General features: G+C 38.1%; 2 protein-coding genes across 8 annotated transcripts in view; one reads left to right on the top strand and one right to left on the bottom strand.

Annotated features, from left to right (window-relative positions):
• CEP290 (centrosomal protein 290) overlaps nt 1-9,858 on the bottom strand; it is a 61,773-nt gene extending 51,915 nt beyond the window's left edge. For 3 of the 4 annotated variants that reach the window (XM_074574594.1, XM_074574616.1, XM_074574584.1), the window contains exons 1-12: nt 9,510-9,858; nt 6,975-7,032; nt 6,266-6,386; nt 6,048-6,125; nt 5,261-5,330; nt 5,027-5,073; nt 4,506-4,649; nt 4,240-4,293; nt 2,392-2,544; nt 1,847-2,029; nt 1,400-1,489; nt 1,202-1,324 (exon numbers count right to left, since the gene is read on the bottom strand). In XM_074574594.1, the coding sequence (XP_074430695.1) occupies nt 1,202-1,324; nt 1,400-1,489; nt 1,847-2,029; nt 2,392-2,544; nt 4,240-4,293; nt 4,506-4,649; nt 5,027-5,073; nt 5,261-5,330; nt 6,048-6,125; nt 6,266-6,367 (1,044 nt within the window). In that variant the 5' untranslated portion in view covers nt 6,368-6,386; nt 6,975-7,032; nt 9,510-9,858. Of the gene's footprint in view, nt 1-1,201; nt 1,325-1,399; nt 1,490-1,846; nt 2,030-2,391; nt 2,545-4,239; nt 4,294-4,505; nt 4,650-5,026; nt 5,074-5,260; nt 5,331-6,047; nt 6,126-6,265; nt 6,387-6,974; nt 7,033-9,509 lie in introns of those variants that run through there. The other variant, XM_074574604.1, reaches the window with a different exon arrangement.
• Nucleotides 9,859-9,876: 18 nt separating this feature from the next.
• The window catches only part of TMTC3 (transmembrane O-mannosyltransferase targeting cadherins 3), a 33,528-nt gene continuing 18,498 nt past the window's right edge, over nt 9,877-24,906 (top strand). Inside the window, exons 1-6 of one of the 4 annotated variants that reach the window (XM_074574638.1) lie at nt 9,881-9,993; nt 17,331-17,442; nt 17,705-17,806; nt 18,645-18,760; nt 19,343-19,559; nt 21,191-21,409. In XM_074574638.1, coding sequence (XP_074430739.1) covers nt 19,371-19,559; nt 21,191-21,409 — 408 coding nt within the window. In that variant the 5' untranslated portion in view covers nt 9,881-9,993; nt 17,331-17,442; nt 17,705-17,806; nt 18,645-18,760; nt 19,343-19,370. Of the gene's footprint in view, nt 9,994-17,330; nt 17,443-17,704; nt 17,807-18,644; nt 18,761-19,342; nt 19,560-21,190; nt 21,410-24,906 lie in introns of all 4 variants that reach the window. The other 3 variants (XM_074574656.1, XM_074574629.1, XM_074574646.1) reach the window with 3 other exon arrangements.

The following is a 24,906-nucleotide window of genomic DNA, read 5'->3' on the forward strand; positions in this document are numbered from 1 at the left end:
AGATTGGAAAAAAGTTACAGAAAGTAATTATAATGTAAAAATCTCAAGAGTTGCCAACCTTACTGTACACCAATGTTATGAAAAACAAAAGCTCAGGCTTTCTTAGAAGACAAATATAACCACATTTCAAATCTAAAGCTAAAGAGCTTAGCAAAGTTGTAAGGAGCTAAACATAACCCTTCAGAATATAAACATACACTGAACCATAACAAGCTCACTCCATTTGAGGTAAAACACAGTGCAGAAATTTTATTTAACTGTCCGCTTTAAAAATATGCTTATTTCCACAAAACTGTTCAAAATGTCACGCTAATGATGGTCATCCAAAAAAGAAACCTCTACAGCCATCTAGTCAGCTAAAAACAGACTCTACAACTGCTTATCAAAGTTACTTTCAGCTGCCTTCCTCTTCTGATCATCAGAGGGTGATTTGTACTTAGCTTCTCAGGAGAAAAAAAACACCCTATCTGTTCCTATTTTTGGAAGACCGCATAAATATATCTCACTATACCGCTCAGTCTACACGGGGCCAACATACAACACAAATGTCATGACACATTCACTCAAAATCTTGAAGGAAGGCAGGAGATCATCCTGATATCATACAGTCTGCTTTCCATAATGTGTATTTCAGGGTTCCTAACGAGCTGCATTATTTATTCATTCTTTTTATGTTTTTCAAGAAAGCGGGGAAATTCACAATCATAAAGAACTATGTAATTTTGCACAAATATGAGAGGTACTTAGAAATTCAGCTAGCTTTATCATGGGCTGAACCACAGACTTCATAGCATGGCATGAGGTGAGACAAAGGAACACAGAAAATTGACCACTAGGTGAGATTCTTCCGTGACCAACAAATTTAGAGGACAGAAAATACGCTATAATTTAAAAACATTAAATTATGGATGCTTAGACATTAAAGCAATCACTCTACTAATAGTTAGAAAAGAGAAATATGAAAGTAACAGAACCAGCTACCAAGAGCTCAGTTCATACATACAGGAAGAGAAGTTTCCTTTGTCCATTGTCTATTAAGCTAACTTTGTAGTGGAATGAATCAACCTGTCTCATAATTCTGAAACATAAGTAACACACATTTCGGTATTTGCAAACTATGAAAGACTAAATAATTGTTTGGTCCCTAGCATACTTAGTGAATGGTAATTTCTACGTGTGTAATTTCTCATGTAGACTGTACCTGCTGAAGAGCCAGTATACTGTTTCTGTCTACATCAAGTTGGGCCATTTTCATTTTCTCTTTCAAGTTAAACAACATTTGCTGATACTCTAGGATTTCATCATCTTTCGAAGCTAAGATTTTCTGAAAAGAAGATAAAATACCATCAGAACACTTGAAATAATCCCTAAAAATAATTTTAAAAGCATTAAAAAGTACCTTCCATTCTTCAACTTTTGCATTTACAGCTGCCATGAGTGGATCATCTTCCTCATTCTTTGCTTTCAGCTGGTCTGAAAGCTCCTGAACCTAGAAATGCCATTTGGATGAACAGCATATCACGAAAATGTTTTGTTAACCAATGTATATGTACAAACACACTACATCAAGCACATTGAATTTAACAGATTAGCATTACAGCAGCAAGGGAAGATCATGACTCTTCAGAAGAGTATCACTAACATTTTGTACAAAAAAAATCTTGCTAACTGCCATCAAGTTTTAAAATTTCCATCAAATTTAAAGATCACACTACTTTTAGAGTGTTATTTCCGTAGAGCGTGTGTTTTTTAACTTTATATGTTGAATGTTTTTTAATTTAAGCTAAAATAGGACAATACAGTATATACCTAAAAAAAAATTTACATTTAATAAGTCAGTACTTACTTGAAATTTGTACTGTTCTTTCTCTTTTCTTAACTGATCCATAATAATATCAGATTGTTGCACAATTCGTTTCATTTTATTATATTCATCAGTCATCTTCTCCATTTCTTGCACCGATTCCTCAAGATTCTTCCTCATTTCTTGGTTTTGAATGTCTAACTTCTCATTAGTTTCAGTCAAATTCTGCAAAATTAAAGAAAAGCTGCTTTTAAAAAGTGCACATCTTAATATCTGAATAACCAGTAATTGATAGCTACCTTAATCGTATGATTTGAAAGTATAAATTAGCACAGAAGAGAGTGTTTCACCTCTAGATCATCAATTTCAACAAATCCTAACAGCAAATAAAAGACAGATTTCCCATTGCCAGTAACTTCATTACCTCTGCCAGCTTCACAGATGCAGACTATATGCATCACAGAACCCAACTGCATTACGAATTCCCCTACTCCGCATGACTTGATTTGTAAATGGACATAGCTTTGTGAAAAACACTATTGTCAGTACCAGTCTAATAAAGACTCAATAGCATGCATAAATTTTACCTGAATTTCATCCAAATACTGGACAAGCTCAAAGTTCTTTCTGGACAACTGTGATCTGTAATCAGAATCCTCTCCTCTTCGTAATAAAATTGTTTCTTTTTGAGAATCTATTTGCCTCTGATAGTCAACTACATCCTGACGCAATTGTTCATTCTGCACAGAAAGGAAATCAAACATAAATCTATTTTGAAGAGTTGAAGACGAAGTTGTTGCTTTTCTAGCAAGCTAACACAAAGAGCTAAGACAGTCAAAACCCATACAAATTCCTACAGTCTGCTTTTAAAAAACTTAGAAGCCTCACCTTTTTCTTTATGCGTTTTTTCTTCGGATTAAAAAGGAGAGAACAAGATCAAGAGAACAAAGCATGAAAAATATTAGAAATTATCTTTGCTTTAGGAAGACAAAATAGGAATCAAGATAAAGAAAAATGAAATAGAGTTTTCTATAAATCTGTGCACGCATGTACATACATACATACACATACATAAAAGGGCACTTTGAGGAATGATTCTCAAGTTTTCTCCCCTATTTTATTCTCTTAGAGGCCAAGATTACAGATATTAAATGCTATAAAACATGCATTTTTTTCTAAAAATAGCCAGAAAAAATATTTTAAGAGAATGATTAAAAAAATTCTAGTAATATAGAACGTTAACTCTATCTTTGTGTTTACTGTTATATTTTGACTTTTTATAATTTTATTTTGACAAATGAGACAATCTTAGCAAAAGCAGCAAGCATAAACCAAATCCCGTCTAATATCCACCAAATTTAATTGTCAATAGTATTTAAGAAAAATACTAAAAATTCAAAACACAAAGTCCAGACAAAAATAATGCCCAGTAGGACTATGTAAATTCAAATGTAGACACCTCCTGACTTCAGTTGACTAAGTTTCATTGGAACCACCTGAACCAATGGAGCCTTACAAGAAGCAGTGCAAGTGCAGCAGTGACCCAACCTCATCTGGTTTTGATGCCCAGTAACTCCATGTAATACACCATCTCTCCTGTCCTGGGTGATCGCCGTGGCAGATGGAGACCAGGGTCATGGATGGGATGAACTTAATGGACATTTTATGGACATTTATGGATATTCATAGACATTTCATAGGGGTGGTCAATTGACTAAAGAAATGTTATCTGTGTATAATATCAAAGAATGGGAAGGGGGGGGTGGTTAATGAGGATGTAATTCAAAAATGTGGAATAAAGTGTGGAGAATGTCATGGTTTCAGTTGGGACAGAGTTAACTTTCTTACTAGCAGCTGGTGTAGTGTTGGTATAACACTGATGTTTTTAGGTGTTGCTAAGCCTTTTCTGCTCCTTACAACGCCCTGCCAGTGAAGGCTGCGAGTGCACAAGAAGTTGGGAGGAGCCACAGCCAGGACAGCTGATTCCAGCTAACCAAAGGGACATTCCATGCCATGTGACATCATGCTCAGCATATAAAGCTGGGGGGGACATCTGGAGTGATGGTATTTGTCTTCCCAAGTAACCATTACACGTAACGGAGCACTGCTTTCCTGGAGAAGGCTGAACACCTCCCGGCCGACGGGAAGGGTTAATTGCTCTTCTGCTTTGCCTGTGTGCATGGCTTTTGGTCTACCTATTAAGCTGTCTTTATGTCAACCCACGAGTGTTTCCTCACTATTACTCTTCTGATTCTCTCCCCCGTTGCAACTGGGGAGAGTGAGAGAGCAGCTGTGCGGTTCTAGCTTCCAGCTGGGATCGAATCACGACAAACAGAATTAAACATCATGCCACACCAAAGACTATAAATACAGAAAGCTAATAATATATTTATAAAGTTCAAAATACAGTAACTCAGAAATAATTCTTTACTAACCTCTCTCCTTAATTTGATGTTTTCATTTTCTGCATCTTCATTTCGAAGAGCAAGCTAGAACAAGACGGAAAACTGTTATATGTATCACTAACACCACAAACTATGAAAACAAAGAACTCTAGAAACAAAACAGAAAACGAATGCACAGTGGTCCTATTTCATCAATGTTTTTTTGTTTTGATTTCAGAGGCTCTTTTCAGAACATTAACTTTTAAAAAAATGTGCCAGAACCGATTTTAGAGATGTCAAACGGAAGTTGTTCTTACCTGTTCGTTCACTTTCTTCTCTTTTTCCAATTCTTTTTCTATATCTGTTAACTGTCTCTCTTTTTGTTCCAATTGTTTTTCCAGTTGGTGGATCTCATCACGCAAAAAACGAGTATCGCGACCACCAGCAGATCTTTGTGCCATCTTAAGAGCATTAAAATAACATTACAAATATAGTACAGTTCTTCAAAATAGAAAGAACTAAAAAAAAAAAAAATCAGATGCTAAGACTAACATTCCTATTGTTCAGGAAAAGCAACAGGAAGGGCTCACTAGCTTCTTTCAACAAAAACCAGAAATCTCTAAAAATAAATGGGATTTATTCAAGTAAAAAAAATTCACTGTATGTACAGATCTTTGCAACCCTGAGGCTGGTGAATATTCAAAAGACAATAAAAAGTATTATCTAAAATGTAAGGCTATTACATCTCTTCACTAGGGTAAAATACTAGTCTAAAAAAACGCATTTAAAGGACGCCACCAAACAGCACTCTATTAACTAACAAAATTTTAAAACATACCTCTAATTCATTTTGAAGTTTCATCACCTTTGTTTTAAATTGATTTTCTGTTAAAATAGACCAGATACAGTGAATTACCCAACAAGGTAAAAAGTACATAAACCAACAATGGTTAACCTTAGTCTTTAAATATATGGCTTCACTGAAGCAATTGAATTCAGAGCAGTTGGTATTTTATTCAGTTCCCTAAACTTAAGAAAAACCCCCCAAAATAGCATAAAAAGGCTTGCTTACCACATTTGGCTTGCTCTTCCCCAGCTTTTTCAACTTCTTCTAGTGCCAGCTCTACCTCTTGAGCTTTCATCTGGAAAAAATAGCATAGTAAACAAAGAAGAAATATTTACTACTTCTGTAAATTAAAAGTTTGTTCCATAAACCTCATGTTTCAAGTGACGAAAACATTTACAGAAGAACATTGATTTTCTCTCTTTAAACAAATGAAACCACTCCCGTTCTTCCCCATGCTGACAATTAAGAAGTTCAAATTGTTGAAATTGTTGCTGTTATTTCTTGCTTTCTAATGCTGCTGTTATTGCTCGCTTTCAGTACATTTATGAGTAAATACAGGAAAGTATGACAGATTTATGGGATCAGTTTTAGAATGGCAGTGTTTCTTCATTCCTGGTGATGTTTTTATTTACTCTAACCCATCAATCTACCACAAAACCTTCTATTAAAGTTAAAATCCTTACCAATAACTTACAACATCTAACCAATTTTTGAGATATTTGTTTGCATTCTCTATCTGTAAAACTAAGGTTCCTTAACTATATAGCTATGTTAGTCCTATTCCCTTTACTTCCCACTGCTACATGCTGTAATCCCAACAGCTACAAGCAGATATTCTGGTGTAAGCATACATTTAGCATATAAATGTTCTTAGGAGTAACCAGTGTGTTCAATGCAGGAAAAGAAAAAAAAAAAAAAAAAGAAAAGAAAAAAAAAGGGAGCAATGATGCTTTCATTTAAACAAAAAATAAATAAATGCATCTGCAGAATTGTAGAAAGGATTGATACAAACCTTCATTAATGACTGAGTAATTTTAAAGAGGTGTATCAGTTGTTCCGGAGTTTCAGTTTTTAAATCCTTCCCATCGACCTAAGGAAAGATGCCAACAGTGTTTTTACACAAATATCAATGAAATCCACAAAATAAATAATTTATCTGTGTGAAGGACCAGACACAGTTCAGGAAGAATGCATAACAAATCCTTTATGTTCTGCTTTTCCCTTGAGTACCTTGGACATGGTCTCCAGCAATCTGTCAGCTAGTTCCTCTTGACGAGGCAGAGCATCTGGATCAACTTTCATAAGCTTCTTCCAATCTAAAATGGGTGCCATATTGAATTTATAATTTCTCCTGGAACAAAAATTAAAATAACAATTACCAGACATTACCAATGCCAGTCAATTCTATGTTAAATGATTTAAAGGAGGCTGGCCACTGAATCACACAAGATGATTCTAATAACTGTATCAATTTTGTAACACTGATCTAACATTGCATTCATGTTTTGGTCTACTGCAAACAAGGAGACTATAGTAAAACCATTTTTTCCCTAAGCTAAAAATTAGATCATGCATACTCAAGGAATTTGAGACACTAACAGTGAAGATTAGGACACGTGTGAGACCTCTATTTTAACTTTAATACCCTCCCCACCTCTCAATGCGGTATTTTTAAGTTGCCCTTTGAACCAGCCCTTGCAGGGTAAATATCTCCTTATAGTCACAAACCCATTATTTCTAATATTTAAAACACAACCAACACCTGCTTTAGTTTGATACTATGAGAATCCGTTTCTTGACATTAATTTCTAAGATATTAAACTCTTGTATTAAATATCCTTTCCTTTTGATTTGAATACTTGAATTAAGACAGTAAACAACCTGGAAACTTACAAAAATCTAATCAGAAAGTTGTGCAAAGATTTGTTCTAATGCTTACCTACTGGTTGCTGTGGGCCACAGTGACTTCTCATACAGCTGAAAAGTCAATGCAGTATCTGAAAAAGGCAGAAGAGATTAGAAGTATTGGATTAGTCTATTCTCTGGGGCTGTCTCTAGCCTTTGTTATCAATATTTCAAAAATTAGGTCCTGCCAAGTTTAAAACAGAACATCTTGAAATCTACATATTGCCCTAAATTATTAATATGGTATAAATGGTTAAGAAAATTTAGAAAGAAATAAAACTAACTACAATATTAAATTAATCCTTATTCAAAAAATTAATAACAGCAGGGATATATGTTTTACAGAAATAATAAACAATGCTCTATGCTGAGCGTGATATTTTGAGATGTGTTCCATCACGCATCCTGTTCATCATCGAGCAGTTTAAAAACTCAACAACTGAAACTTCCTTCCTTAATGAAAGGCTGAACTGGTAGTACTTTCCCAAAAAATATGGCTAAGCCGTCTGAAAGAAGAGCTGCAAGACTTTGAAACCTTTCCTCATCTTTTTTGAATAAGTAAACTACTTGAGAGCTCCCCTATATTTACCATTTCTTCAGTGTTTTAGAAAACATGCATTCCATATAATCCATGACTTTGTAAGGATGACATCATATACACGTTTTTGCTTTTCTGCATTGTTATAGATGGCAAAGGAAAACATGAGAAAACACTTACTGATCTCAGCACTCTTACTTCTTCAGTTAATTGAATACTACTTGATTTCATCAACATACTTGTCTAAGGGTTGGGTTTTTTTAAACATACTGATTTTTTTCTTAAACAAGGAGATGTAAGAATTGTAGGTATGAAAGGCCCAACAATCAAAACTATTCTGAAAACAAGTACACAACCTTACTACTGTCAATCTTTTCCTACTTCCCATCTTTCAAATATTTTTTCTTAACTTTTTCAATAATGTCTTAAGAAAGTATCAGTCTTAAAATTGTATCCAAAAGGAGAGATATCTGTACATGATCAAAATGATTCAACTTGTTAGGAGACGAGCTATAGTAAGGTGTGGGGGGCACAACCTAAGCATACAGTATGTTCCACAGTATGTACATACTTAAGGACAATAAGAGAGAACTTATTTAACTGAAGAGGTTTTCATCATAAAATTTAGCTCATCCCTTCCCCTCAACTAGAAGCTGTCCTCTTAGTTGTCAGATGATTTGTGTGGTGAGACACTGAAACCATGGCTCTACAAAAAGTGTGAAATAGATGTATATTTGACATTAGTCACGAAGAGATTTTCTTGACTTAGGGAATCAAACATAAATAAAATGGTCAGATGTTACAACGTTCAGCAAGGGCTGATAGGAAAGGACTTCTGGTGGTCATGTTCAAGTACTACCAGAATCATAGAATGGTTAGAGTTGGAAAGGACCTTAAAAATCATCTAGTTCCAACCCCCCCTGCCACGGGCAGGGACACCTCCCACTAGACCAGGCTGCTCAAAGTCCCATCCAGCCTGGCCTTGAACACTTCCAGGGATGGGGCATCCACAACTTCTCTGGGCAACCTGTTCCACTGTCTCACCACCCTGACAGTAAAAAATTTATTCCTAATACCTAACCTAAATCTACCCTCTTCCTGTTTAAAACCATTACACTTTGTCCTATCACTACCTTCCCTGATAGAGAGTCCCTCCCCATCTTTCCTGTAGGCCCCCTTTAGGTATTGAAATGCTGCTGTAAGGTCTCCCCGGAGCCTTGTCTTCTCCAGGCTGAACAACGCCAGCTCTCTCAGCCTGTCCTCATTGGAGAGGTGCTCCAGCCCTCTGATCATCTCCGTGTCCCTCCTGTGGACCCGCTCCAACACAGCATTATTGTCCTGTGCTGCCTACGCAAAGAGGCAGCTGAGCTACCCTGCAGATACCTTATCCTCACGGTGAAATTAAGCACCAGGAGAAATAGCTGTTCTTTTTCCATAACAGTGTGCACAATGTGTAGCACAAAGTTGCATCTACTTGAGCAAGACTGGATTACCAAGAAGCAGCATCGTCACATGGCAGATGTGCTCTGATAACTCCGTACTAGTTTACCATGACTAACACAGCTTAAGCTACTTCTGATTTTCAAATTACGTTACCCAGACTAGCCCTCATCTCCTGGCTCTACAGAGCACTAGATCTTAACCACAAAGCCACAGCCAAAATGGAATCTTGTGCAGGGTTCTGTTTTCCAATCTGTGTCTCCCAGCCCCGGGAATGATACGGTGTCAGACGGCAATCCCTCCAGCATGCTACTGAGACAATTTTGCCTGCATTTCATCCGACTCTGCTGAATTAACAATTTGCCTTATTTTGCGCCCACTTTCATCAACCGAGGCATCAGTGGAGGCCGGGCACAGCGGCCCGTAACCGCGTCCGGGCACGGCAGCGCCACGACGCCAGCACCCGGACGCTCCAGCCCGGGCCCCCCGGCCCCGCCCGGCCACCGCCGCCCCCGGCCCGGCTGCCGGGGCGCGCAGAGCGCGGCGATCTGGGCCCCCTTCCTCACAGCATCCCCCGCCGCTCGGCCTCACCGCTCCCCGAGGACGGCGGAGGCCGGTGCTAGGCGACGCCATCAAACTCTCCCGCCGGCTCCGCTCCCGGGGCGGGAGGGGGCCGGATACTCCTTAGGCGCGGGGAAAGACAACGCTCTGGCGGCACGACAGGCCCTCCGGTGCCAGCCGGGCACTCCCAAGCCCGAGGTACAGCACGGCCACACGGCGGGGGGAGACGGGCTGGGCTGGGCAGGGCGCGACCCCGCTCGGGCGAATGGCTTCACCGGGGCAACGGGCCGGCGCCGGACTGTCCGCCCCAGCCTGCCCCGCGCCTCCTCCGGGAACCACAGCTCCCGACACGCCTCGGGCTCCGCCGTCCCTGGGAGGCGGCCGGTTTCCCGACAGCCTTTGCCGGTCGGAGGGTGGTGGGGGTGCTGGGCGCCTGCGCTGTCTCTGGCGGCGGTGGAGCGATCTGTGGGCGGCGGTGCCGGTAGCAGTGAGGCCGCTTCCCCCGCGGCCTCAGGTAGGGCGGGCAGTGGCGGGCTGTGCCCCCCGCAGACGGGATTCAGGGGGCGGGAGGGCTGGGTGTGGGGTAGCTGTTGCTCCGCGGTAGTTCCCCGCGGCGCCGGATGGGCCTCGCTCCACCGGCCGGGCCTCAGCCGTGAGCCCCTTCGTGTCTGCGGAGCGGCCTCGGCCCCTGGCCGCGCCTCCGCGCCGCCCGAGCGGGGCAGCGGCCCGCTCCCTTCTGTCGGGCTTGCTGCCGGCGGCCGCTTGCCCGGCCCCCTCCGCCCGGCCTTACCTTTCCTGCCTGGCCCCAGGGCCGCGGGCAGCGCGCTCGTTGCCGCACGACGGTCTGCCCGGGCGCGGCGTGTGCTGTACCTGCGAGCGTGCAATGGTCGCGGACAGAAGGCGGCTTGCAGAGCAGTACAGGGAGAGATGATGTCTGTAAACTCGGATCCATGGAGTAGTAGTGACCGGCGAGGAATTCTGAGTATTGGTAGTAGTCTAATGGCCCAGAAAGTTTGGGATCCTGTGTTCTAGCTACATGGGTGCAAACACATCTTTTAAAATATATAAAAAAAGGAAAAACAGCATCCGTTTGAGGGGGGGTTGGTCTCTTCTCCCAAGTAACAAGTGATAGGACAAGTGGAAATGGCCTCAAGTTGTGCCAGGGGAGGTTTAAATTGGATATTAGGAAAGATTTCTGCACTGAAAGGGTTGTCAAACATTGGAACAGGCTGCCCAGGGCAGTGGTGGCATCACCATCCCTGGTCGTATTTAAAAGACGGGTAAACATAGAGCTTAGCGACATGGTTTAGTGGTGGTTTTGTCAGTGTTAGGTTGATGGCTGGACTCGATGATCTGGAAGATCCCTTCCAACCTAGGCAGTTCTATGATTCTCTGTATTCACTCAACAGATGTGGAGAGCTGAAGAGGATTTAGGGTTTTTTTCTTAATGGGAAGAGAAAGGTGATCATAATGTCATCTTTGGACTTTTTGTTTTCTTTTTCTTTGCTATCTCTTGATTATTGTTGATATTTAATGACAGCTGGCAAGACGCCTGGCACTCCTTATAGTTACATAACTTGTTCCAGTCATGGCACAACTCGTAGTTCTTGACTGAAAGTAAAGACTTTTATACCTCAGACAGAGATTGGTTAATTAGAGCTCTGTATTGAGTAAAAAAAAAGCAAACTGTTTAGTTAGGGAAGGGGAAGAGACCGGATTACATTTCATGAATGGGAAATGTTACTAAAAATAAATTTCATTATGCTTTAGTGTAAAACAATGTTTTCTTAGCAGGAGGAACTTTTATAGGCAGAGCAGGTCATCCAGAGAGAATAATGCTGCCTTGCTACAAGATGAGCTTTCAGAAAATTTATCCCCCTGTGATACAGAAAATAGCATAATCCATTGATGTTAGGATGCTTCTGAATAGGAACTCTCTTTTTAAAATCCTCTTCATTGGTTTACAAGCGTTTAAGGCCAGTATAGCTATTTAATGTGCTTTATTTAATGTTCTCCAGCATTTTCTGAGTGTTGCTCTGTTACAGAATCAACAGAAAATACACCATTATATATATTGGCAGTGAAACCACATCTAGGTTATAATTGTGTAGTGCAGCTAGTAAAGAAGATTGAAGCAGAGCTAAAAGGAATTTTGAGGTGGGCATGAAAACTTCCAAAAGTGAAAAAAAGAGTGAAAAGAATGGAAATATTAACCTTAGGCAAAATTAGAAAAAGTTTAAAATACAGAATGGTTTGAAGCAAGTGAATTAGTTTTTCTTTTGTTCTGTGTCACATCTAATTGCGTGACAAACTTTGTGTAAGTGGATCTTCTTTTAGTGGGAATACATGCTTGTAGTTCTGGACCCAAAGGACATTTTAGCTCTGTAATACACAGCTTGACCTACCCTGGTAGAAGAGTCAGGCATCCATGTTAAACCACAGTTTTGATAACAGTATGCCATTTCAAAGACCTGATACAAAAACTACAATATGAAAGACCTAATGGAATGTTATTAAAAATACCGCAAGAAGTCGTATACAGATCAAGCATACTAAATAAGGACATGCATAGCAAAGTGTAAAGGCTGTCTTTTCAGCTAATGCCACCCATGTAGCTTTTGTTCATTTATTTTTTGCAGTTAACAAGCATGCAGTTTCTGCTGCTGTATTTCTAGAACACTGAGTGTTGATCAGCATTATTTTTGAGACACTATTTTTGCATCAGTATCCTATGAGGAAACAAATCACATTTTATGTAGTTATGTAGTATTCTTTTCTTACTGTTTGAATGTATCAAAAAATAAAAAAAAACCACACCCCCCTGCTAAAGGTTTGACTTTGAAGTGTGAGATCCTGTTAATCATTTTAAGCTATAAAATACAAACCGTACCTATGTGCTTTGTATTTTGACTGTTGCGCCAGTTGCATTGAACAAATTGAAGCTAAACCAGTATCTTCATCTCATCCGTTTTTGAATTGTTTTATGTTTTGATCCTTGGTTGTACCAGAGTACCCTAAAATGTACCGAGTGTTAGTTCAGCTGCTTGGTTGCCAGCAAGTTCTTCACAGTCTTTGCCCTGGGAAATCTTTCCTCTGGTCTGCAATGTGTGTTCTGACTCCATGTCAGAGCTGCCATTCCTCATCTAGTTGATCTTTCAGAACTGTATGAAGAGAAGGCTGGGGGCCATTGCCATGCTGGGGAATGAAGAGTTCTTCAGATTAGTCGCATTCCTCTTGATCCTGTAGTATTTGCAGAGGAAAGTTGCCACAATAAAACTTGTTATATTTATTCTGCTCTAGGATCTCAGCAAGATGAAAGGGGAATCTAGGCACGTTTTATATTCTTCCTCCCATCTTCCCAAATACTGCTTGCCTTCTTCTATATAAGATTCAAGCCTAATCACTTAAATCTCAGCTGTGCATCTAAGTTGTTTCATACTGGAGTTGTACCTTGGAATAACATTTTTAAGAGAAGGTAAACTTAAAGGCTAAGTTAGATCATAGTTTTGTTTCTGTTGTCCCTTTCTATTTCTGTCATTAAACACTAGTATGAAGTCAGCAGAAAAAATATTCAATTTAACCAAAAATAAAAATTCAGCAAGGGTAGCAATTAGGAAAGACAAATTAGAACATTAGCAGAGCCTCAAAAGCTGGATTAAAATGCCATTTTTAAGTAACTGTGCTACTAGGTTTGGTAACCCATTGTATCTATCTCTGCTGATATTCATCAGTTCAGCCACCAGCTTTTAGATGAACTTCTTATTCACCTGTTTAAAAATAAATCTAGGAGTGGTTTTAACAGTTCTTTGTTTTCACTCACCTTTGATAATTTGACAGTTTTCTTTGTGAACTGTAAATGCATTTTAAACAGTTCAGAACTTCACTGGTTATCAAAGTATATGTCTCCAGAGTAAATGAGATGCACGGCTATTTTTTGGCAGCTCCTTTGTGTATGTCTGTCTCTTCACTGGCTTTAGAACTCCAAACAGGAGAGTGGGAAGCCTACATTTTATGATTAGGTATGTGTATAAATGCTCATTAGTTTGTTTTCAAAGCTTTTCAAGAAACTGCCTGATCCATATGCAAACTGCCTGTTTTTTGTTTCCAGCAGCCTAATTAATATAACACAAAATTAAGTTCCTTGAGATTTACATAATATTTATGCATCACATGCACACACAAAGCCCTGTTTACCAAAGTGACTCTGTGGAGTTACAGACTGTTGCCTTACTTACGCTTACATCATCATCTCCAGAGAACAGTTGCAGCTTGATTATGGTTGAAAATGCTAACATCTTGGTATGAATGAAAAGTGTCAGGTGTATTTTTAATATCTATGAATACTTAATAAAGTGTGAATGGAAATATTCTCCAAATATGAGATTTTAAAAAAAAAACCCAATCTTTAGATTGTAATAACTGATGTTCTGTTAACGAGCAGTGGATAAGGTGAAATTTTAAAGAAGTTTTCTGACAGCTTGAACTGGCTTTCAAAATATTGACTGCACGATAAGCTGCAAATATCAATAATATGTCAATTATGCTGAGTATTTTCAGGAGCAGTAAGAGCTTTCATACAGAAGCTGGGACCGGTTGAAACTTTGCCGTTGTGACATCTGTTTGAGATGAATTTTAATGGTCACATTTGTTCCTGTCAGTTTCTGTGGAAATCCTGAGCAGGATTAGGTGGATTGTACAACCTTTTCCCCATACAGAAGTGCCATGGTCCTTAAATTCTCTATTACTGCCACTACTGATGTCTTTTCTAAAGAAGAAGTAAGTGGCTTGCATAGAGCGTTTTCTTTGAAATAGGATTGATCGGAACAGAAGTTATTAACGCCTTTCAGGGTGTAAAAGTGCCATTACCCATAGAAGAAAAATTTTAAATGTATGTTTAATTTTCCAAAGTTAGGTAGTAACATATGTCTAGCCAACACAAATATGTTTGCTGCTCCAAGGGCCTGTTACTGATATAAGGTGACAGCATGTTTATTGGTAATAGCTAATTACGGAGGCTAAATAGCCATTGCATATTTAGGGATTGCAGCTGTATTGCTGCCTAAATACATAACTTCCTAATTTTTACTAAATTCATATGGGCAGAAAACGGCTTCCACACTCCCAGATCTTTCAACTGAGGATACTCTTAGAACATCATTATGCATTTTTTTTATTTGGGTTTAATTTTTTGTGCAGACTACTGTATTTTGCAGTATGTGGTGCTAAACTGTCTGTAGTGTCATGGGTTTGGTGGTGATTGTGGAGAAATATCTTGTTTTCCTGTTTTTCTAAAAGTAGGTTGTTTTGGGGAGGTCTGTGTTTGATTTTGTTACGTCTTACTCTTCTCTGTAATTCTTGAAGAAGACTGAATGAACTGGTATAGGGTTCTCAAGAAGTTGGAAGAGGAAAACTACATGCGTTACAAGCCGAGCTTCCTTGAGAGCTCTGATTCTTGTCCGTACTTTCCACTTAATGTCTCTGTACACACATGAAAACAGTACAGTGCAAAATGCAGATTTCTGAGCCCAACAGCTTGAGAAAATTAGGCTAACAATAAGGTGTTTTGCAGTGCTTGTGAATTCTGTTTTTCCACAGTTGTCTCTCACGATTGTGCAGTTTCTGTCTCACAAGGCTCGTCTTGCTGCTTATTGTTTTCAGCTGTATAACAACATCAGACGTGGTCAGATATTGCTATAAATTAAAACATCCAACAGAAATCTTGGTAATACAGTATGGGCTTATCCTGATTTCATCCAGCCAAATGGGGGCTCTGTGGCTGTACCATAATTGATTGAACTGTCAGTCATACAGCACAAGGGGTGGTTAAGGTATCTGATGGGCAGTCTTCCAAGCCGTGAAAGTAGCAAGTAGATGAGATGAAAAAATAATTTGAGGGACAGTCAGTCTGTTTACATGTATTGGAGCAGTCAGTGATGTCGTTCTCCATTAAAGCAAGCCTGTGTTAATGGACTAGTTGTTAGGTGTTGTTTTACATGTTTTTATCACTACATCTATCACTGGGAGTGGTGAAATACTAACATTTGCATGTCCATACTTGGACTTGGGTTGATAGCAAGTTTCAAAATGTCTATTGGGCAAGAAGGGGAATATATCCACTCACTTGAGGAGCCCAGTCGTACCAAGGCTTCAGCACCCTTTTGCACATCTGTGATCTATGAGGTTCTCAGCCTTGCAGCCTTATATGGTTGCTTACTTTCCAACATTAAACTGATAACGAATTAATTGGTGTGAAAAGAGTGATGGCTGCCAAATAGCAATTACTGTTTTCCACTGCATTTAATGGCAGACATACTTTTGCTTGGCTTACCAATTACATATGAGCTTTTATAAGCCTCCCTCTGTTTTATTCTTGCATTCTCAACACATTGATCGTTCGAGGTTTGAAGCTTGAGTTTGGTGGTGGACCCAGCTGTAGTAGCAGATAGGAAGTAGTTGTTCTGATGGTGGGCCTTCCTCAAAGTCTGCTGTATTATGCAAACATAAAGGACTGTAAAAACATCTTTTCCATATTTATGCTTTAATTCAGCAAGAACATTAAACTACCGTGTAATCAGACCAGGTGGAAAAAGTAACTTTCCTAACTTTATGTATCTTTACAGAATATTTCAGGAAAATAAGACCTTAGAATGCCGGAATGCAAGTCAGAAGTAGAAGTATCTGTGCTACAGTTTTGTGCGATCTACAGATAGTACGTGGCCTTGCATTTCCCACTTTTCTCTTTGTGCTTGCCTTGGAAGCAGATTGCTGGAAAATGGGGGGGTTGTAGGATTTCCGTTATGCCCGGCTGTTTCCAAGACCTTCTAGTGCTTTTGCACACAACAAAAATTTGAGAGGAATACGGTGTGATACGTTTGAAGCTACCAAGCTTGGTACAGTTCAAGCAGCGTGTTGTGTGACTTGCTGCTAAAATCAGACCAATGCATTTTGTTGCATGTGTTCATTCCTTACAGTAAATTTAGTAAGCTGTTCAGAGTTGCCTGGAGTGGCTGTAGCTGAAATACTTGTCTTGAAATGTATTTGCAATCATATCTTTGATTGAAATGTGCATGTAAAGAAGGTGAATTGTAAATTAAAAAATTGTGATGTTAAAGGTGAATTTTTTCTGGAGTTCTCAAACAGGTTTCTCTGATTGTCACTTAAACCTGACTATGGATGTAGCTAAAATCTTCATTTCTTTATGCCCAAGAGTTCACTTTCTTTCAAATGAGAACAGTATTTTCCCTACAGTTGGCATGTAGGTAAATGTAGCTCTGTCAGGGAACAGCATGGTCAGTAGTGATGTAAAAGTAGGGTTCTGCGTGGAAGAAATACTAGAAATTCAGAGCAAAAAGAAAGGCTTGTGAAAGCATCAGAATTGCGTAGGATTAAGGGATAAGTAAAGAGGCTGTCTTGACATATATTCTGTGTAGGGAAAAGTAAAAAGCTACAAAAAGTAGTTGAGGAGCTAGCAATTAAGGTTGGTTAAGCTTTTCCTTTTGATAGGAGCCTATACTTAGGAATCTATCCTTTTTTTTTCCTAGTTGGGTAGCAGTAGCTGTTTGTGAAATAGGGTGTTAAATAATCACCTCAGAGTTACTCTTTGATACGCAAAGCAGTATCTGCAAGGGCTTGCTGCTTCAACCAATACGGTAAACCTGTATTGTTAATGAAGAAGTCTCAAGTCCTCAAAAACCTACTCATCTTCTGATGCTTTTTCTTAAAGGGTGAATTTAAATAAACCTTACAGTTGGTTATGCATGGCAATATTATCTTGTCCACTAATTTTTGGAACATGATGTTTAAAAAAACTTAGGGTTGTGTGTTGGAAAATCATTCCATGTTTGTTGTAAGTCCTTTTCAGATGTCTCTGCGTTTCAGTAGAACTAGTAAACTTCAAGAAGTAGGAAGTGCACTGTTCAGAAGCTGTTTAAAACAAGGAGTTTTGAACTCTGTTTCTAGCAAGGTGAGAAACAGAAGCAGCTTCTCCATATTCTTTGGTGTGGGGGAGTTGAAGTTTGAAAGTGGGCTGTCTTTTCATGTATTCCTGCAGTATGCTTTGTTTTCTTTAAATAAGATTTCTCTGGCTGCCAAGAAGACCATAAATGCATTCAAACTTAATCTTGGCTTAGTGGTTTAGAGTACTCTGATTCAGCCTGGCAAAAAGATGTAGCAGTATCCTTTAACATTTAACGTTGTTTGGTTTTTTCCTTTTTTTTATTACAAAGGCGGTGGCAGCTTTGAAAACAGACTCTTTCTTAGTTGAAGTAACACCAATAGCCAGTGCTCCAAGTACTTCAAAAGAAAAAAACAACCTTCACTGCCATTATGTGAGTAACGCTGAGTGTATTGGTTTGATTCCTTTTAAATGATCTTTGTCCTGGTTTTTAGTTTAACTGCACCTGCATCTTGTTGCACTTGTATTCCTTCCTGTACCACTGCTGCCTTATCACTAGTTGTGATAAGGTGATTGTTGTGCTCTCAGGGCCGGGCTACAAACCACAACCGAGATTACCTATCTGTGTGAGAGATCACTGTAGCCTATTTTTAGAGGATAGTATGCTTAAATCTGAACACAATTAACAAACCTCAACAAACCAACAAAAAAAACCCCACCCAACTCACCAGCGTTTCAGGGCTTAAGATAATAAAACAGACTATAGCTTTCAGATAACTAATCAGCTTTAATGTGTGAACCCTGATAGACAGAAGGCTGATGTTTTTATGTATTTATGGATCCACATTATCCAGCTAATATTTGCTGTTCTGTGTCCTTACAGATGTTACCTCTCTGTAGTTTGTGGGGAAATGGTATATATTTTTGTTCAGTCATCTCTGCTTTTCTCAAAACTAAGTCAGTGTTCAACTGCCTGTAGCTTTTCAGTATCTTTGGTCCCAACAATTGCCAGTAATCCATGCTGTATCAACCAGTGGTCAAAAAGAATGCCTTTGACCTTCTTTTCTTCCAAGGTAGAACAGTGGTTTCAAACAACCCAATACATAGTAATTTTACCTTTTGATCAGGTCACTCATGTAGTATTTTTTTAAATAATCGTAAAACTGCTGTTTAATAATTTCTAGGGCTTAGGAAGTTTATGCGAGATGAGAGAAAATAATGTAAGATAAAGTTCATTTGTAGTGTCTTTTTTGCATGCTATTTTTCTTTAGACAGGACTCTCATGAACATTCAGTGACACAGGAGCAATTGGCAGAGTTGAGGAAAAAAATGACTTTTTCATGAACTTCTATGAAGAATGCCAGTGAGCAAAGTGTGAGCTTCAATGGTAAGTTTGACTTTTTATTATTACTAATGTCCTTCTTTGCCCATTCTTGAACACCTATATTTATGAAGTTCTTCAAGTTTCCTTCAAGTTTGTTCTTCAGAATGTATGAAATTTTTTTTAATTGCTTTTGAAATATTTTGAGAAACACCTTTAAGCCTAAGAAACATGAATAATTAACACACTGTCTTTTTGATAACTTAGTATTGTGCACCAGTATGTTAATTTACTCACAACTCTAGAGAACTTAATTTTCATAGTTCTCCGGTTTGCAACATTAACTTGAATTGCATAGCTGTGTGCTAAAAACTACATCACAACTTAACAATCAATCTTCTTTTTGTAGTAAAAGGTGAACTATAGCAGTGTATCCAGCTCGTGTGAGGACTTTTTAGGGGTGAGACTTTCTAATGAGAGCATTTCCTCTAAACACTAAATTCTGGAATGTATTTAGTTAGTGTTACTGATTTTTTGGATATGTAGTATCATTAACTTCTAAAATATTGGATATCCTAATTTGACTTTATTTATTAAGTTTAGTTTTTAATCAGTAAAACTGCTCAAGTTTCTGTCCATATATTTCAGCTTTTGTCCATGAAAACTCTTAGAGAAGATGGCTGATGTAAGGCTGAAGGAAGCAGCACTAATAGTTGGTGTGGTGGCAGCCTGCTACTGGAACAGTCTCTTTTGTGGCTTCGTTTTTGATGATGTTTCAGCAATTTTGGACAATAAAGATTTGCATCCTTCTACTCCGTTAAAAAATCTATTTCAGAATGACTTCTGGGGCACTCCAATGTCTGAGGTAAACTGTTTGTGAAACACTTTGAGGAATTTAGAAAATGGAAAAAAAACCTTGCAGAGAGTTTTTACACTTCTTTCCCTAATGTGGTTTTAACAGAATAGTGTGTTTCAGATGGAATTTGGTGATGTTAGTGTCTTGTACTATGAGATCAGGAACAAATGTTACTTATACTGTTTCCCTTTGTTCAATAAAAGAACTTGTAAGAAAATGAAGTCATATATGATGCTTCAAGATGCTATGTGTTACCTAATTCCAATATCGAAATTGGACAACTGACCGTTTTCCTTTCTCCTCCTGCAAAAGCTAGACATTGACATACGAGGGTATTTATTTTTAATTGCAATCTGGAAGGAAAGATGACACTCTTAAGCAACAAAGCAAGAACTTAGTGAATGGGTATTGAATACATTAAGTTTATTTGTGTAAGTATGTTTAAGTGAATTTGGAGGTTTTGGTTTGTAGCCCACGTAGAGTGGCTATGTTTTTATCTGAAAAACTGCACTGGCCTTAAAGTTCTTGATAAACATCTTTAAATGGCAACGGATAAAGGATTTACATATAGTTTAGAAGGTTACACGTGGTGCCATTGCTGAGCAAATTAATAAAAATCCTCTAACAGTCATAGGTGTTTTGAATAACAAGGCATTCCGCCTTGTAGTCTTCTCTTTTCTTATGTCCATAACATATGGGGTTAGTTCATTGTGAGATACTAACTGCTAGCTCTACAAATACGATTCGATACATAGTTTTCATATAACCCTGTAGTGAAAGCTTCCAGACTCTTTTTCAGATGGCATCTAGTCCTGTAGTCATTGAGAGTAAGTGGGTTCTGAAACTCATCCCAGTAAAATTTCAAGTAGTATTTTTCAACGTGTTTTTACTCAAAAAAAACCCCTAACCATGTGGAGCAGGAGAATGCCGTCTCATTCAGTATTGATTTTGCGCTTAAAACCAACTGAAAGTCAGGTTAATTTTAACTAAATGAAGTCAGATTAATTTTATTGTTCATGGCTTTTAAAGTACTTTTTCCTATCTTGTGTTCTTGCCTGTACATACGTGCAGTTTGGTTCCCTGCAATCCCTCTCTGCTGCCCTCATTTTTTTTCTTACATTTTCTTCCTCTGTTTTGTGGACATATCCAGCAAAAAATCAACAGGCTGTGGGTTGACAAATGCATTTTGGTACAGGAAGATGGTGTTAAGTATAGTTTTTAAAAGTGTTTATGCATGGAGTAACTGGCAACAGACTGGTAGATATATTGAAAATATGTAGGTAATACATTTAGCTCAGTGCACCAAATTTTTATTTTATAAAATATTGGTCTAAAACATGAAATGGCAGAGTAATTAAGGTACTTGAATAACACATTAAAACTATGTGGAACTAGGAAAAATAGTCAGAATTAACTTACCTGTTTAACAACTTTAATTTTAAATCAAGTTTTTATGTTATTCACTAGATTTTTTTTGAAATTTTTTTAGTATTACTGGTGTCCGAGTCTTTATTTTGAAGGTAGATGCCTGAGAATAGAGGGGGGAAATCATGTATGCATAGATGTTTAGAAAGATGCTTTAGAGTAAAAGTCCTTTTATAACTTGGTGGTGACTGATGGATTGATTTATTTTCTTTTAGGAGAGGAGTCATAAATCTTATCGTCCCCTCACAGTTCTTACATTTCGCTTAAACTACTTGTTCAGTGAGTTAAATGCAGTTTCTTACCACTTCCTAAATCTGGTCTTTCATGTGGTGGTTTGTGTAGTCTTCCTCAAGGTCTGTAAGCTTTTTCTGGACAACAGGAGCAGCGTGGTTGCATCCTTGCTCTTTGCAGTGCACCCAATACATACTGAAGCGGTAGGTATTGCTGTGATGTGCTTCATCTGTTCAAGCTGTTTTAATTAACTGTAAATTTCATGTGGTTTGTATCTGTTTATGTATTGTAACTCTAAAAGGTGTGTTATTTTATTTGTACTTACTCTGCCCTTTGCAATGAGTGGTGGCGTTGACAAACTTTAATGCTCAGAGTTGTTTCGTGTTCCATGCAGCTACTGAAAAATAAGTAAGGAAATACTAATTTAGTTATTAAATAATTTTGGTCTCTGCTATGAATATTGCTTTTATGATGATGGCTGCTTTAGCTTACATAGATACTTGTGTTCTGTGATGATTCATCCGGTAGCATATTTTGCAAATACTATGAATACCTCTTAATTGATTTCCAGAATCTCTAAGCACTTTCCTCTAGCTAATCACCAAGTCTGTTCTGTCCACTTTCTTTTATGTCAATATATCTATCTCAGCAGGACTTATTCTAGGATTGTTGTTGCTGTGCTACATCCAGCTTATTGCCATTCTGTTTGAACCTTCCATTTTTGAATGTACCCAATATAAGAAAGAAGAAATAACATTTCTTGCCTTTCATATTTACCTTTCCTTTCATTCTGAAGGAGTTTTTCACTGCTATGAAAGGTGTTGTTTATACAAGCTGTCAGATTATATACTTTTTAATACTCAACCAGGCTTGCAGTGTTGTGGAGTAAATGGAGTCTTGTGATAGCCATTCATTAGATTTGTTTCCATCAGAAACACTGATAAAGCAGATCTGTGGAATACTCTGCTGTTAATTTCTGCATGACTTAGATTGGCTTTCCAAGATTCCAGTTCACACGGGTTGTAAAGCCCAGTCTCTTTTTTTCTTGTATTATTATCTGATTATCAGAAAACTGAAAATTTTTAAGCCTTTTGCTTCTTTAGAGGTGTTACCCCATTTTTATTTTGGGGTTTTAATGTGTCTTTGGAGGGGGAGGGGGAATGTTTTTTGATATTAGGAAAATGAGAAGTGTTTGCTCTTATCTTACGTTGTATTTTTTTTGGGTCCTGATTTGTTTGGGTATAGAGTTCACATCTCTCTCTGTTGTTCTCTAAAGATACAAATCCCTGTCAGCAGCCATGCACTAGCCTGCATCTATGTATTTTGAGCAAATCTTTATAGGAAATAAGTTCATGGAGTTTATAATTGGCTGCTATTTGAACTACTATGTCCTGATAGAAGTTCGTGACGTGTTTAAAATTTAAACCCCTAAAGTTAAAATTTTAACACCTACAAATTTTTGCTTGCTTTTGTGCTTGAAAGCACAAACCCCGTAAAATATTGGGTAAAATATGGGTTAAAATGATAATTTGTTAATTTCATTTGGTTTTCTGTTTCTTTGAAAAAACATGCTTTAAATTTCAAAGTTTGGCTTTGCTGCTTTGTAATAAATGTGAAAGTATCTTTACAGGAGCATTATTTGCAAGTTGCTAGTGACTTACATTAGTGGTTCATGGCTTAGATCATACTATGTAATTTTATCACTTTCATTCCAAATATGATTCTTTACCATGCTCAAACTGTCAGATTCCATATAACAGTAACACAGTTGCTTTTAATATTATGCAACAGAGTTAGCAAAAAGAATCATACAAATGCTACAAAACATTCTGTAATGAAAGCTTGTCGTGTAAGGCAGTGTATTACAAAGCCATGAAGTACAGTTATGAAGCAGTTTTGTAATAAGAGTGTAATTCCTGATATTAGCCACATGAGGGCACTTTAAGACTATATGATTGGTAGAACTTGCTGCTGTACTTAAAACACTCTTGACTCGGAGATTTAAGTACAATTGTAATTGAGTTCCCCTGCTGTTGTACTTGGGTAGTCAGTGAAGAATCAGTTAAGGGGTTTTCTTCCTGCTCTCCCTACCTTTTTCAATTTAATCTTTCTGCTTTTGTGAAATAGTGTATTTTATCCTTTCAAGTGTTTGCATTGAGAGCTCTGCCTAACATGCAACCAAGAAAGAATTCTTAGACTTGGCAGTTGAGGCTTGTGCACATGTATAAAAGGCAAAACAACTGGAAGTTTCCATACATGGAAAAGAGGAGGTAATAACGAGCTGTATTTTAGAACTGGGGACTTGAGTGCTGACTAACTTATTCAAGCTTTAATGAAAACTCCAGAACAAGTCTCATTACCACTTTTTACATCATTTGATGGTACCTTTTGTATCTTCTATAATTGAAATGTATCTGATTTGAATTCTTTCAAATTAGTCTCTTACTTATTACTCCCCTGCACATGAGATGAAACAGCAGATGGAATACATAAACATTTCCAACCCTTTACCTATCTTATGATAAATTGATTTTTCCTGTAAAAGTTAGCAGAGCAGGATAAATAGAAAATAATTTTCTGCTTGACTACAGAGAGAAGCTGGGCACTTGTGGTGGTAATATATCGTTTTTTGAGGAAATGGTTTGATTAACGGAATAATATTTTAATTTTTCCTTGTCTTTAGAATTCCAGTTCAGACTTTCTAGCTACTCTGCTACTGTTCTGGACAGAGGCATGTTGACCACTTTTACAGCTACGGGATGTCAACTAACCTTGTGAATGCTGGAATTTTCTCTCATAAGTCACCTTTTTATCCAGAAATAGAATCTCTCTTTTGTTGGCAGGGGACTGTGGAGGCACACCAGCACGCTTGCTTTACTATCGATCTCTTTCAACTGATATACAGACAAATTTATCTTAAAATTGTCCAAGATTAAGACAGAAGTTAGAGATCCAGACCAGGAATCCTTGAAACATCTTAAGGCATTTTGGAAACAAACACTTGTATACTATCCAAAATGTTAACACAAACTCTGATGTCCTGTCAGTTGTGAAACATGTTCTGTCTGTGCATGATTCAGTGAGTCCTTTGGTAAATGCACGCTACTCCCAATGGAAGCATGAGCGCGTGATTTCATATTCAGATTTGAATACTTTTCTTTACACTGTGACCTTGGATATTGAGTTACTTTCTCTTTTTATGCTGTGCTGGATCAATCATGCTTGACCAAGAATGTACCTAGCAATAAAAACTTCTAGCTGGGTCCGGATGGCTGAAAGTCAGTTTTCAGCATCATCATAATTAAATGGTGAGCTATGAGGTTTCCTTAGCTAAGTATGACTATCTATCTACCTTGGGATAGGATGACATTTTTCAGCCAGCTTACTTGCAAAAATTTGGATGCAATTAGAGTCATTACAGAAGAGGACAAATGAGGAAGAAAGGCAAGACTAAATGATACTGTGGTCAGTACAGTGGCTACTGCAGGAACCGTTAGCATAATGACCTGTCTTCCATCTCTGGTTGTTGGTTGCACCTTAGCCTTTTTGAAAACAGCTCCTGAAATGGAAATTAATCTCGATTTCATTGGGGATTCTGAAACAACCTTCTGCCCTGGATTTTTCATAAAATCAGTTCCTCTCTGTCTCATTATCAAGGGGGACCACTACCTGCAATTTTAATATTGCCAACCAAGTTATC

The sequence above is a fragment of the Larus michahellis genome, chromosome 1 (assembly GCF_964199755.1).
Source record: "Larus michahellis chromosome 1, bLarMic1.1, whole genome shotgun sequence".
Lineage (NCBI taxonomy): Eukaryota > Metazoa > Chordata > Aves > Charadriiformes > Laridae > Larus > Larus michahellis.